The sequence below is a fragment of the Sarcophilus harrisii genome, chromosome 4 (genome assembly GCF_902635505.1).
Source record: "Sarcophilus harrisii chromosome 4, mSarHar1.11, whole genome shotgun sequence".
Taxonomy (NCBI): Eukaryota; Metazoa; Chordata; class Mammalia; order Dasyuromorphia; family Dasyuridae; genus Sarcophilus; species Sarcophilus harrisii.
In genome coordinates, this window is record NC_045429.1 from 163,598,519 (window position 1) to 163,609,751 (window position 11,233).

General features: G+C 34.2%; 1 protein-coding gene across 1 annotated transcript; it reads right to left on the reverse strand.

The window, feature by feature from the left end:
- Window positions 1-2,068: 2,068 nt before the first annotated feature.
- LOC116423594 (trace amine-associated receptor 9-like) lies at window positions 2,069-3,149 on the reverse strand. Its single transcript, XM_031968593.1, is given in 2 exon segments — window positions 2,069-2,792; window positions 2,794-3,149. Coding segments are annotated over 2 exon segments (1,080 nt in total).
- Window positions 3,150-11,233: the final 8,084 nt, after the last annotated feature.

Consider the following 11,233-nt stretch of genomic DNA (forward strand, 5'->3'; position numbering starts at 1 on the left):
GGAACAGAAAGATGACAGAATTTGGAATTTAAAAATCTCAAACTCAGTAAAAGTAGTATCTCTGCTGGTACATCAACACTATATGCAAAAGATGATGTTTGCTTTATATTGGCTGAATGCTTTATTAGCTTTCCTTTCCACTTAATTAAGAGTAGAGTTAAAACACTTTTATTTTTAAATCTCTATAATACAACTGGCCCCATGACTTAAGAAACATCTTCATGTTTGATGGAGTGTTTTTATTATTAAGTAGTAGGAAAGATACTAAAATGATAGAAGAATACTTTGCTTTGGGTCAGAATCTAGAAATTAAAAGAAAGACCACATCTTCAAATCATATTCTAAAATGTGCACAGCTCATCTCACAGGTAAGAAAGTACTGCATACTAACTTTACGGGGGAAGATTGAGACAGAGAGAAACACACAGACGATTTCCAAATTTAAAATACACCTTAACATAGAAAGAGAAGTAACTTGGGGAAGAATGAGGGATGGACTGTGGTTCTGAAGATTTTTCAAATGTACCATAGTTTGGCATCTATATCTTATATTTTCCAATTTTGTGAGTGTGGAAATAATTATTGGAATGATGATTCAGATAAATTTGCCTGAAAATAGACTAATTTTTTTTAACATTTTCTCTCTTTCAAGACACTGAGAAAGGCTGCCAGAACCCTGACTTACACACAAGGAGAAGAGATAAAATATACACAATTCACTATAGCATAAAATAGAATTTACAAAGTATGTTTATTTCAAAAGCACTGAGATAGAGGATAGTTCGTTGTTGATACTACTATTTGATTATTTGCAACAAATTCCATCTTTAGGAAATTTTTCAGTTATTTTAAGGCAATAAGATGGCAGAATGGAGAGAACATAAGTCTTGGAGTCAGAAAGTCATCCAAAGCCAGCATCAGGTACCACTTTGTAGTGTGAACCTAGGCAAGTAACTTAACCTCTTTCTGCCTTGGTTTCCTCAGTTATATAATGGAGATAATACCTTTCTTTCTGAACTATATTGAGGATAAAATGATATATCTCTAAAATATTCTATCAACCTCAAAATGCTACATAAATGCTAGTTGCTAGTATTACCTGTCTTTTGGGTACCAAACATAAGTGAAAATGCTACAAAGATAAAATTTAAAAATTATAAGTTATTTGTACAGAGAAGCAAAAGACAACTTATAATTTTTTCCAATTCTAAATTTATTTTCTTTTTAATTATCCAAATATTGATGATGAAAAAAACAGTTTAATCCCTTCATTGAATATACAAAGATTTATTGATGCCCTCCACGTTTAGATCACTGACAATTCTGTTATGTCCATTTTATCACACCTCATCTCTCAACTTTCCTGGTAACAAAAAAAATAGTTAAATAACTACACAAAATACACTGATACAGTAATTATATTTGATATTGTAGCCAACATTCTACCTTCATATCTTATTACCTTTTTGCTAAGAAAAGAGACTTATGTTTCATTAGATATTCTTTTGGACTTTTTTTTTTCAGAGTTTCTATTTAATTACCTTTTCATTTACATTGTTGAAATAATTGTATACATTGTTCTGCGTTCTGTGCTTATGTGTTCATACAAATCTTTCCATGTTTGTCAAAGTTTTCATTCATTATTTCTTACTAATTTCTTACTAATAATATTCCATTTAATTTATGCACAATATCCTCACCCCACCCAATTACTGGGAATCTATTTTTTTTCCAATTCCTTTCTATATTAAGAAAGCTGTGATGAATAATTTGGTACACAGAGAATTTCTGTTTCTTCTTGGGCCTCTTTAGATCAACTTCCTTCATTTTATAATTGAAAGTTACATAGAAATTTGACACTGTGAGTAAACACTATCTAATTCTGATCTTAATTTGAAAATGTCTGAGCATATAATGGCAAGAAATGTCAGAATTATTACCAGTTGAATGTAATTTTCTATGAATTTAACAAACAAATATATTTCATTTCTTGAATTGCCCATCAGAGATTCTACATTTCCTTTCATTTTCAATCCATATTAGTCTGTGCTTCTGTGCAAGATCTTTCTCATTTATGTAGTTCTGCTTTTTCAGAAAATAAATTCATCTCTGAAGAACCATTCCTCAAGACTCTGCCACTTACAATTAGCTTAATTGCTTTCCGAAACCAAGGGTAAAAGAAAGCATAGATCAAGGGATTCATAGCTGAGTTGTAGTAAACACACCATAGTAAGATCTCAAAGATATAAGGGGGAGTTATGAAGTTCATATAAGCATCAATTAGTGAATCAATGAAATATGGCAGCCAAGAGACAAGAAACACAGCCATAGCAATCCCCAGTGTTTTAGCAGCCTTTCTCTCTCGTTTGGTCACTCTGTCCTTATACTTCTCTGCAGAGTTCTGGATTTGACTGCTGGTACTTTCTATCTTTCTAGCCTGGTGTTTAGCTACCAAAAAAATTTTACCATATAAAATGAGAATGGCAATTGTTGGTATAAAGAACAAAAGAAATCCAAAGAGAACCCAGTCTTGATTCATTGCAGCCTGACAACCTCCTACACAAGTGAGAGCAATTACCAAATCCTCCAACCCATCATCATTGACCCCTGTATAAAAGAGAGAAAAACTATATGTTACTGAACAACCTCAGGACACAGCAATGCATATACCTGAAATGGGTACTGTAAACTTTGTTGGATAGACCAGAGGATCAGTGACAGCAATATATCTATCAATGGAGATGAAACACAAATGGAAGAGAGAAGCATAGCAAAATGACCCATCAAAACATGTGAAATTTATAATAACTGTCCCCAAAGTACCAGCAACTCTCCACTGACCTCACCATGCTAAAGGGCATCACAGTGAGTCCAACCAAAAAGTCAGCACCGGCTAAGGAAGCAATGAGGAAGTCTGTAGGTGTATGTAGCTGCTTAAAGTGAAGAATGGCAGTGATGACCAGCAAGTTGCCAAACACTGCTAGCACAGCCCCAAAGCCAAAAAACATATACAGAATCATTCGAGCTGTGGGAGAATATGAGGTTTTGATGCAGGATCCATTGACATTCTCAAAACAGAGCTGCACAGCAGCAAGTTGGTAAGAAGTGTTGATCCTCATTTCCACGTGTGAGTCTTCCAGTATTTCCATATTCCCTGAGCATTTCTAAAATTTCAAATTTGGGGAGTGATATAAAAATTTGTAGTCAGCCAAGAAGTATTACAATCAGTGTATTACAGTAGCTACAAAAACCATTGTAAAATCAAACCCCAAATCCTTCATTATTTTTACACTGATGAAATTTGCTTTGTTTTTTCTAAATAAACCTAAATTTAGCACATGATTAAAAATTTTGTTTTAATTGTATATGCTATTTTCTACTGATTTGAAAGATTGTCTTTCGTTATTTACCCTTCTGAACTGCTCCTTTAATCCAATATTCAAAACTTGGTATAACTCCTAATGGCATGTGTGTTTCCTGGCATGTTTAAAAAAAAAAAAAAAAAAAAAAAACAAGAAATGCTGATCAACTTGTGAAGTTGCCAAAGAAGTGTTTTATTAGGTTATAGTTCCCTGAGGACTCATAGTAGAGCTAATCATAAAATATACTCTCAAGTAGTAAGAGAATATATTAATTTTCCCAAAACTTTTATAATGAAACTCCCAAAGTGTGAAGTGTGAATCATAATAAACGTGTTTAGAAGATATCTTAATAATGTTGATATGCACCATGGTAAAGTAGGTAAAGGACCAGCCTTGAATTAAAGGAGACCTGATTCAAATCTTAATTATGACATCTAATAACTGTATGACAATATTTTCAGAGCCCTAAGTTTTCTAAGCCAGAGGAAACAACAAATTATGGAATTCTTGCAGAATCTTACAGAAATCTATAGTCTTATATTACTAGGATATGAAGTTGTAGGACAGGAACTTTTATCCTAGATACAAAGCCTGAGAAGATAGCATATTGTTTGACTATTCTTATCAAACATACTACATGGCTACTTCTACATATCTGGCATTTCCAATCACCAAATGTAGCCTTGTGTATTTGACTAGAAAGAACTATTTCTCCTTTCCTACTGATACCTGTTAAACTCCATCATCCTTATTTGGAATATAGAAGGATCGTTCTATTTCAGAAATTTCATCTCTACTCACTATGGAAAGGGCCTCAAATCTGTTAAGGTTCAATGATTCCTTCTCCCCCTCCCCATCTGCCTTAATTTCAGTGTTATATTCTGTGACCTTCCAAATTCCTGACCTAGATTTGGACTTCTCTTTGCTTTTCTTGACTCTTCTTCCTTATACTTTTAAGCTTTATATTTTAAAGCCTGAATCTAATTTGTCTTCCTAGACTTATATATTTTTCAACTTTATGTATTCTATGGTCCTCTGACCTGGCTTTGCTGTTCTTCATAAACTTCTTTCCATCTCCTGATTTATGCCTCTACACACATTATCTCCCATATCAGAAATGTACTATCTTTACTCCAAATCTCAGGGTTTCCTATCTCCTTCATAATTTTGCTCAAGAGCCACTGTGTCCCCTTCCTTTACCCCCAAAAAATCCATTTGTATTTGTGTAATATATATTAAGTATATTTTCATTTACATACATGTTATCTCCTCCTATAAAACGTAACACGGCCTAGGAGCAGGAGGCTTATTTTTGCATTTTTATCCTCATGTGCTAGCTTGGTGCATACAACAGGGATTGGTTCATTAGAAAATCTTCATTTTTTCCTTCAAATGAATGAGTTTGAAGAATTCCTCCAACTCTTTCATTCTTTTCTCCACTATGGAAATTTTCTCCCCCTATATTTTGCAGTGTTTCCTTCTTGCAATTCAGTGATAAGAAATTTATCTGATATTAAAGATATTTTCCTATATAATGGGAATTCACAAGAGGTGAATCTAGATTCCCAAGGGACTGGGAGAAATATAGGCATTTTCTTATCATCCTACTCCCACACATAGGAGAATTTTGGACTTTGGAGATGGAATTAGTGCAGTGGTCAAGTTGGCTGAAAGAGGAAAATTCCTTGAGGCAGAACCACTAACCAGTAGAATTCTAGGCCACAGAATCTTAAACACCAAGAGGAAATTTTGAGACAATCTCAATTTCTTGCCCAAATCTCCTGGGGAGAAGAGAAAGACTCCCTAGATAATGCTGAATTCCTGATTCAAAGTGGGAGTTCCAGGACAAACAAGAAATAAAGCTACAGAGCAGCAAGAGATAAAGCTATGATTTGGAAGAGCAAATGGCAATCCCCTAGTACTATAACTTACTCAGACCCTGTTGTTGTAGAGTAAAGGAATCAACTTTAATAATTCCAGGTGTTTCCATGTACATATGCATTTAAGTATGTGTCTGTATTTGACTATATATATCAAGGCAGCACTTTACATAAGAAGGCTAGATAGGTCCTGAAAGAGGTAAAGATCTATGAGTCGTAAGTGCTTTCATTTTAGAGGAATCTCAATGGGAATTATATTATAAAAATATCACTGAGTGCCTAGGTTCTCTACAAGGCAAAGTTCCCAAAAGACAGAAACATTGATTATTGAATAAACCCAAGTCTTTGCTCTTTCCAGAAAAAGGGGGGGGGGAGAGTTTCAAAAAACTCACAAAACATCCCAAACAATAGGAGTAAATTGCTTCTAAGGAAGCTGGATGTGCATAAGGATTAAGCCCTACATATATAACATAATTTTCTGCCATAAAGTCACCTTCTTTAAATCTTTTTTTTTCTCTCCAGGAGATGTGATGAAAGAATTCCTGCTTGATGATTTTTTCCTCATCACCTGCTCTAGCACTGACTTTCCACTGCTTCCATCTCTATGGCCAAAATGTTTTCTGCAGGGACCTGACTCCAAAAATACCTTTTTATCTCTCTCTTCTCTGTGTCTGTACTTTTGCATTTAAAAGCTACATTTTACTAGACATTGACCCACACATAACACTGTATACCAAGATAAGGTTGAAATGGGTTCATAATCTAGACATAAAGAATGATACTATGAACAAATTAGAAGAACATAGGATAATTTACCTTTCTGATCTTGAGGGAGAAAGTAATTTGTGACCAAAGAAAAACTAGAGGTCATTACTGATCACAAAATACATGATTTTGATTATATTAACTCAATGCAGACAAGATTAGAAGGGAAGCAATAAACTGGGAAAAGATTTTTACATTTAAAGGTTCCGACAAAGGCCTCATTTCTAAAATATATAGAGAATTGACTCAAATTTATAAGAATTCAAGACATTCTCCAATGGTCAAAGGATACAGACAATTTTCAGATGAAGAAATTGAAACTATTTGTAGTCATATGAAAAGGTGCTCCATTACTATTGATTAAAGAAATGCAAATTAAGAAAACTCTTGAGATACCACTGCACAACTCTCAGATTGGCTAAGATGACAGGAAAAGATAATGATGAATGTTGGAGGGGATGTGGGAAAACTGAGACACTGATACATTGTCGATGGAATTGTGAACAGATTCAACTGCTCTGGAGAGCAGATTGGAACTATGCTCAAAAAGTTATCAAACTGTACATACCTTTTCACCCAGCAGTATTTCTACTGGGCCTCTATCCCAAAGAGATCTTAAAGGAAGGAAAGGGACCCATGTGCAAAAAATGTTTGTGGCAGCCCTTTTTGTAGTGGCAAGAAACTGGAAACTGAGTGGATGGTCATTAGTGGAGAATGTGTGAAAACCTTATGGCATATGAATGTTATGGAATATTATTGTTCTATAAGAAACAATCAACAGGATGATTTCAGAGAGGCCTGGCGAGACTTATATAAACTAATGCTAAGTGAAATGAGGAGAATCAGGAGATCAGTATACATGGCAACAACAAGACTATGTGAGGATCAATGTTGATGGACATGGCTCTCTTCAACAATAAGAATATTCAAACCAGTTCCAGTTGTTTAGTGCTCAAGAAAGCCTTCTACATCCAGAGAGAGGACTGTGGGAATTGAATGTGAACCACAACATAGCATTCTCACTCTCTCTGTTGTTGTTTGCTTGCATTTTTCTTTCTCAGTTTTTTCTTCCTTCTTGATCTGATTTTTCTTGTGCAGCAAGATAACTGTATAAATATTTATCCATATATTGGATTTAAAATGTATTTTAAACTACGTGCCATCTAGGGCAATGGTTGGGGGGAAGAAGGGGATAATTTGGAACAGAAGGCTTTGCAAAGGTCAATGTTGAAAAATTACCCATGTATATATTTTGTAAATAAAAAGCTTTAATAAATAAAAAATATTAAATATAAATTTTAAAAAGCTACATTTTAATTGGAGTTCAGTTTTACAACTAATCAGAACTCATTCAATTCTAACAACACAAATTTATCATATAATAATGTTATAATGAGAAGCCTGCTAAGTAGTTTGGTTGATGGAATACTGGGCATAGAGTCAGGGAGATGACTTCACATCTGAACTCAAACACTTGTTGTGTGAGACTTGCCAAGTCATTTGAACTGTTTATTAATCCAATAGGAAAGGAAATGAAAGAAAAACCCCCTGGACCATAGGGTCACAAAAAAATCTGACATGACTGAACAACAATGTAATAATTACTCCATTATTTATATTTATATATTTATTTATATTTATGTATGTAAATCTCTGTTATTTATGTATTTATACATATTCCAACATGTGTAGAGAAACATATTCAGCACCAGTATTACAACTTTGTCAGAAGAGGCAATGAGGACTACACACCACTTACAAAGTTTTACAAGATACTTTTCAAATACACTATGTCTTGGCCAGTAGTATCTTATATTCCCTTTCCCTAGATAAACAAACCCTCCTCCCCAGTGTTAAGGACCTTTTTCCCACTCAGTCACTAAATTTTCTATGCTATTTGGAGTTTCATTTTAATTTTGAATACATGGGTTAAACACAGAGCCAATATGATGAAATCCTGGTGGAATTTATCTTGGTGTCCTGGATGAAAATTTCTAAGACACGGAGATTGCATATTCATCCTGAAAGTTCACAATTTTTGTTGTCCATTGTAATTAAATAGGGGAGAAAGAAATTTCAAGCTGAGGTTTGTGAGTTCCCAAACAAGAAAATCCTCTCAGTTATTTCAGAATGGTTATGATTATACTTAAAGTAAAGACAAGATCTACTTCTTTTCTTTGCTTAGTATCTACTATCCTTAATCACTGAATAGGTATGGCCTCAATGAAACCCATTGAGGACTAAGGTCTCCCATTTTTTTCAGGTTCTTCTCCAATCATCTTGATCTATATGTTTCCACTGGACCCACATAGTACTGGAGGGGAAAGTGAGGCAGGTGCCTTTCACAGCCCTCACTTCACTTCAGTCCAATTTACTTGCATGTCATAGCATCACCTCCCTGAAGTCATGGTCCTCTTCAAGAACAGGACAAACAACAACTACTGTGTTCAGTGAACAATGGATTCTAGGTGTTTTGACGAATTCACTTAGTCAGCACTCCATCCGGCTATTGGGTGTCTGTGTGTCAATAATAGATGTGTATTAAAAGTTTTCTGTGAGCCTTCTGAATTAGAATAAGAAATAGGCATCTTTGGTTTCAAATTTTCCCTTATTAGTACTAGTAATTAAATTTTGTTTCTAAATCAAATACTTTGCATTTATGTAATTTTGAAGCTATGTGTAATGGAAAGAACTTTGGATATGGGATCAAAAGATGTAGCTTTATCTATGAGCTTTATCAGTCAACACTCATGTAACTCATAGCAAGTTATCCTGTCTCTCTGAGTCTCAGTTTTTTCATTTTCAAATTTGAGTATAGAAATTCTTGCCTGGACTAAATCTTTAAGTAGTTGAGAGTATCAGATGAGAAAATTTATGTAAAATGCCTCAAAATGCACAAAGTAGTATGCAAATATCAACTATTAAAATTTTAAAGCCTTTTTACATCCATTATATTTTTGATCCTTACTAAAAACCTTTTGTCATAGATAGAGCATCATTAGTCCAACTTTTCAATAGAGTAAACTCAAGTACAGAGAAGTTAGTTAATTTGCTTAAGACCACACAGTTATATAGTATCAAGATTGAGAGTGGTCCTCACATGTTCTATCTCAGTACTCTTTCTATGAGATTATGTTTCCAGACTTGTTTGTTTATGTGTTTTAAAACAAGACTCCCAATCTGAATCTCCCTAAATTCCAAATTTCTCTGAATTCCACTCCCCTCTTTGTTTGATTTAGGATATTTGTGATTATAAATGATTTTTTTCTGAATAGCTCCAAGTCTAAAATAAATTCAACTCTTTTTTTCAAGGAGTATGCTCCCAGATTTTGAATTGTGACTTATTGGGGTTATTGTTATTATTCAGTCATTTCAGACTCTTCATGCCTCTATTTGGGGTTTTCTTGGCAAATATTGGAATGGTTTGACATTTCCTTCTGCAGTTCATTTCACAGATGAGAAACTGAGACAACTGGGTTAAGTAATTTGCCTAAGATCACACGGATATTAAGAGTCTGGGGCCAGATTTCAACTTAGAAAGATAAATCTTCCTGACTCCAGACCCAGTGCTATATTCTCTGTTCCACATAGTATAAGATTAATGAAATGTATAATGGGATAAGGCAAAAGAATTTCTAACACCGATTAAGTTGGCTACTACCTCTGTGGCTCTGAAAAATCTTCTTACCCCATTTCGAATTCATCTTACTCCCTTGTAAAATGGCTTTCTAATCAGACTGTTTTTAAAACCATTTTTAAAGAGCTAGATAAACATGAGTTATTATTTCAGGAAACAATTTTCTTTCTTTCCTTTTCCTGTGAAACTGTAGTATTTCCTCCTATTTCCTTTCCAAATATAAAATCCCAATTCTGCAGAACAAAGTAGTCATATGGCTTGTTTGGTTATTGATGGAAATGGCCTCACAATCAAGAACTATTTTTCAAAATGTTCATTAATGTTGTCTTTCTTACAATCAGTTTTCAGTGGAGAGAATGTTCCAAATGAAATATCAGGACTTCTGTTAAATAATAATAATAATAAGAAGAAGAAGCAACTATTTGAACAAATCATAAGAAAGGTTACAATTATTAAAACATCCATTTGTTTTCACTTCAGTTCCTAAAGTTGAGGATTGACTATACATTATTATATCTGCTCTACATCTGCCTACATATGGCAAGAGTTTAGAATGAGAGGGGCATGATAGACATGACATCTCATCTTAGGGGAAAGATTCTTTTCTATTTCTTGCCTTTGGCAATTGGAGCAGTCCACTCTGAAGAGAACTCATTCTGAGGAATAGCAATTGTTGATTTTGAAATCTGATTTAGAAGTTTTAGAAAGCAAATATGATGTGCAGAAGTTACATGATAGCCTCAGTGTAGTAGTACAGAAGATTAGGTAATGGTTATAATTGATAGGAATCTGGAGCATGTTACAGTAGGGTATAGAATATGAATCCAAGCACATTTGGGTAAACCCTCCTCCAATCAGCTGGAAAGGGGAAAGAGCAGAGTTTGAAAGCCCTTGATACCTCCAGATGTTATCCAAGAGATGTTATTTCTAAATGTCATAGCATGCAAGTGTATCATGGACTCTACTTGTGATGACATTGTAATAACTTTTGATGATACTTGACAATCTGTAATGCCAAGTTAGAGAATGAATATAGGAAAAAAAAGAAGACAGGATCTGGAGTTAAAAACCATCAAGCTCAGTAAAAGTAGTGTCCCTGCTGGTACATCAGCACAATGTGCAAAAGATGATATTTGTCACACACACACACACACACACACACACACACACACACACACATATATATTTGCTGAGCCAATTGGGATTAAGTGGCTTGCCCAGGATCACATAATTAGTAAGTGTTAAGTGTTTGAGATCAGATTTGAACTCAGGTCCTCCTGACTTCAGGGCTAGTACTCTATATCTACTGTGCCAGATAGTTGCTCCAATATTTACATTATATTGACTGAATGCTTTATTAGCTTTTTTTCCAGTTAAATAAGAATAGAGTTAATGCATTTATTTTTAAATCTCTTTGGTACACACTGGCCCCATGACTTAAGGAACATCTTAATGTTTGATGAAACATTTTTACTAATATATGGTAGAAGTACTAAAATGATGGAAGGATACTTTACTTTGGGTCAGCATCTAGAAATTAAAAGAAAAGCCACATTTTCAAAAACAACCTATTTTAATTTGCTCATCTC